Source organism: Myotis davidii, unplaced genomic scaffold (genome assembly GCF_000327345.1).
Source record: "Myotis davidii unplaced genomic scaffold, ASM32734v1 scaffold49, whole genome shotgun sequence".
Taxonomy (NCBI): Eukaryota; Metazoa; Chordata; class Mammalia; order Chiroptera; family Vespertilionidae; genus Myotis; species Myotis davidii.
This window is the reverse complement of record NW_006300375.1, coordinates 2,746,996-2,749,712: the sequence shown is the minus strand read 5'-3', so window position 1 is coordinate 2,749,712 and position 2,717 is coordinate 2,746,996. Positions and strand designations below refer to the sequence as shown.

Here is a 2,717-nt window from a genome sequence, read left to right as displayed (position 1 = left end):
GCAAGGGGCTCCCCGCCCCGCCAGCCCCTCCTCCGGCCGCCGCCGCCGCTGCCGCTGCCGCCAGCCCTTGGGGGAGCCCTTCCCCTTCCAAGCTCGCCTCATTGCCCATGGCTCGGGGGCACTCGGAGCCGCCGCGCTCCCTCCTGGCGCCGTCCCCTCAGGAAGCCGGCGGCCCGAGGAGCCACCGGAGCTGAGGTCCGCAGCGGGGTGTGCGGGCAGCAGCGGAGTCCTGGGCTCGGGATCCGGCTTCGCAGTGCGCATGCGCGCCGCGGAACAGGTGATGTCCGGGCCCACGCCCATCCCGCCGGCGTCGCTCAGCATCTCTCCTCGCCCTCAGCACCGATTTAAAGGAGCCGAGCGCGAGCGCAGATGAAAGCCTGGAGGAAATGGCCGTGGTTTCTCTCAGGCACATGGCGGGATGACCCAGCCTAACTCTCTGCGAAAAACATGATATCTCTGGGTTAAATTTTCCCAAAGGAGCTAAAACTAGTCCTTTCCATTTAGATCCTCCCCAGAACAATTAGATTAAAATCTTAGATACAGCATCAGTAAGCAGGTAAGATCTTTTAATGCATATAACTGTGTTGTACCCTAAAGGGACTACACAAAAGTAAAGGATTATGGGAAATTGGGGGTGGGCTACTCTAGTAAGATATAGATTGTAGAATATTAAAATGTTATAGTGTGGAATTGAGAAAACATGAGTTCAATCTTTTTTTTTTTTTTTGGTAAAAGATGTGGTAGAAGAACCCGAAAAGGTCAATTCATTTGTCTAGAGTCACACAGCTGGTTAGCAGCAGAGCTGTAACTAACTGCTCTTTTTGGACCCACTCCCCACTCATCCCCAACATAACTCTATCTTGCTACTCCATTTCTTAGAAGGGAATGACTTAGTTCAGCACTGGATCTTCAGCCCCAAATTTACTACCTGCCTTTCCTAACTAACTAGGATAGGTCCCAATTGTCCCAATTGTTGGGGTTCAACAGAATACAAAGCTAACAACTGGGAATGAATAAAATAAATAAAACAGAAATGAATGAGTTGCTCAGAAAGTATGTTTCCAAGGTTTTGCAATAATCACTATAATAGTTTGACACTGTGCATTTCACTTATATGAAAACTAGAAACGATTGTTAAGAATGATGATTCTGTTCATGGAACAAAACTATTTCGGGGAGGGAGCAGGTTAAAGATGAATAAGTCATTTTCAACTGGAAGCTCAGTAAGGACTCAGGCAGAGCTGAATTTTGAAAACTAAGAAGTTTGTAGACATGCAGAAGTAGGAAAAGAAGGAAACTCTAGGTGGAAAAATAATGTGAAAAGGCATTGAGACTTGGAGTATAGTGTGTGGAGAGGGCTCAATATTAATTGAATTGCCAATAAAGATGTTTTGAGCAGAAAAAAATAAACACTTGGCACAGTTATAACAATGTGTGACTATGTGACTCTAGCTAATCACCAGATGAAGAATCATTACTGGTTGAGTTCCTACAAGAACTTCGCATAAACTTTGAATCTCTCAAAAATAACGGATGTGACTTACAAAGTCAAAACTGCTAAGAGCCATTCATTTAAATAAAAAAGAGAATGCTCTCACTTCATACAAAGAAATCAAGATGAGGCAACCAATCATTCTGATGGCCACACCCGGAGGCAAATACATTATGGTCATACCTCCTAGAAATGAGTTTACTTCAAAAAGGGAAATAATTTGGTACACAATTCTGAGTCATCATTCCTTCTCTGACAAAACAAGTAACTGCTCCATGGTTCAGACTGCCCTGTGAATCAGTAACAGTCTGGATGAAGGTAAGAAAGGAGAAGAGTCGCATATTGGCTATTTTCTCATAATATGCTCAAGGTTTGTGAAAATAAAATATTTGAAGGAATCACACCCACAAACCACAAGCTAAAAAATAATCAGATAAATATGCTTTCCAACTCTAACCTCAGAGTAATATTAAGTAAGAAAATATATTGTTAACTCCATATTCTCTTCCACTGCTGATAAAAAGGATCCTGTGAAGTAATAAGAAAGAAATAAGAAATGATCACCAATACGCAAAGTAATGTTGCTAGGCTAACCAAAAAGTAATCGTTTGTGCAAAAATGTGCATTCACCTTTTCCTTCCCTCCTCTCTCCCAGGAGCAAACATTATAAACAAAAATAGGAAAATTGGGGTACATGGTGAGAAGAGTAAATGGGCTGTGAAAACAAAAGATATGATGTTGACACTTGGGAAAATTTTGGTTGTTGATTTTTAAAAATGATTTTGCCTTTGGGAGTTTTGAATAACATTTCTCTTTTGAATCCGCCATTTGGGCTTAAGACTTACTGTGCTTTGGAGGTGTTTATGATCTAAAGAGAAACAATGAATTCCTTTTGTGTGGGTTCTCGGAAATCTAAGGGTACAAAAATGAGGAGTTAAATGTTGTAGATAACTTTATCAAGTTTCTAATTGCTTACACAGAAAAATATCATAATTTGTTTCATTCTTCAAATGAATGATGCTGAGTTCAAAATCTTTATTGCTCCCTGTTTGTCATGTTGTTTGTTACGCTAATGATCATTTATTTGAATTTATATTTAACAAGATGATATTTCAGGTCCAATTCACTCATCTTGATAGGTGGGTCATAAAAGGAATCATTAGTTGTTTAAAACCGCCACTGTTCTATACCATTATGTTTTCTAAAATGATTTCTTTACTCCAAA

The 2,717-nt window shown here is 40.9% G+C and overlaps 1 protein-coding gene across 1 annotated transcript in view; it reads right to left on the bottom strand.

The window, feature by feature from the left end:
- The window catches only part of PCLO (piccolo presynaptic cytomatrix protein), a 296,737-nt gene extending 296,470 nt beyond the window's left edge, over positions 1 to 267 (bottom strand). The window contains 1 exon segment of the mRNA XM_006777145.2: positions 1 to 267. This exon segment is cut by the window's left edge and continues 166 nt beyond it. Within this exon segment, the coding sequence (XP_006777208.1) occupies positions 1 to 109 (109 nt within the window). The 5' untranslated portion in view covers positions 110 to 267.
- Between the last annotated feature and the right edge of the window lie 2,450 nt (positions 268 to 2,717).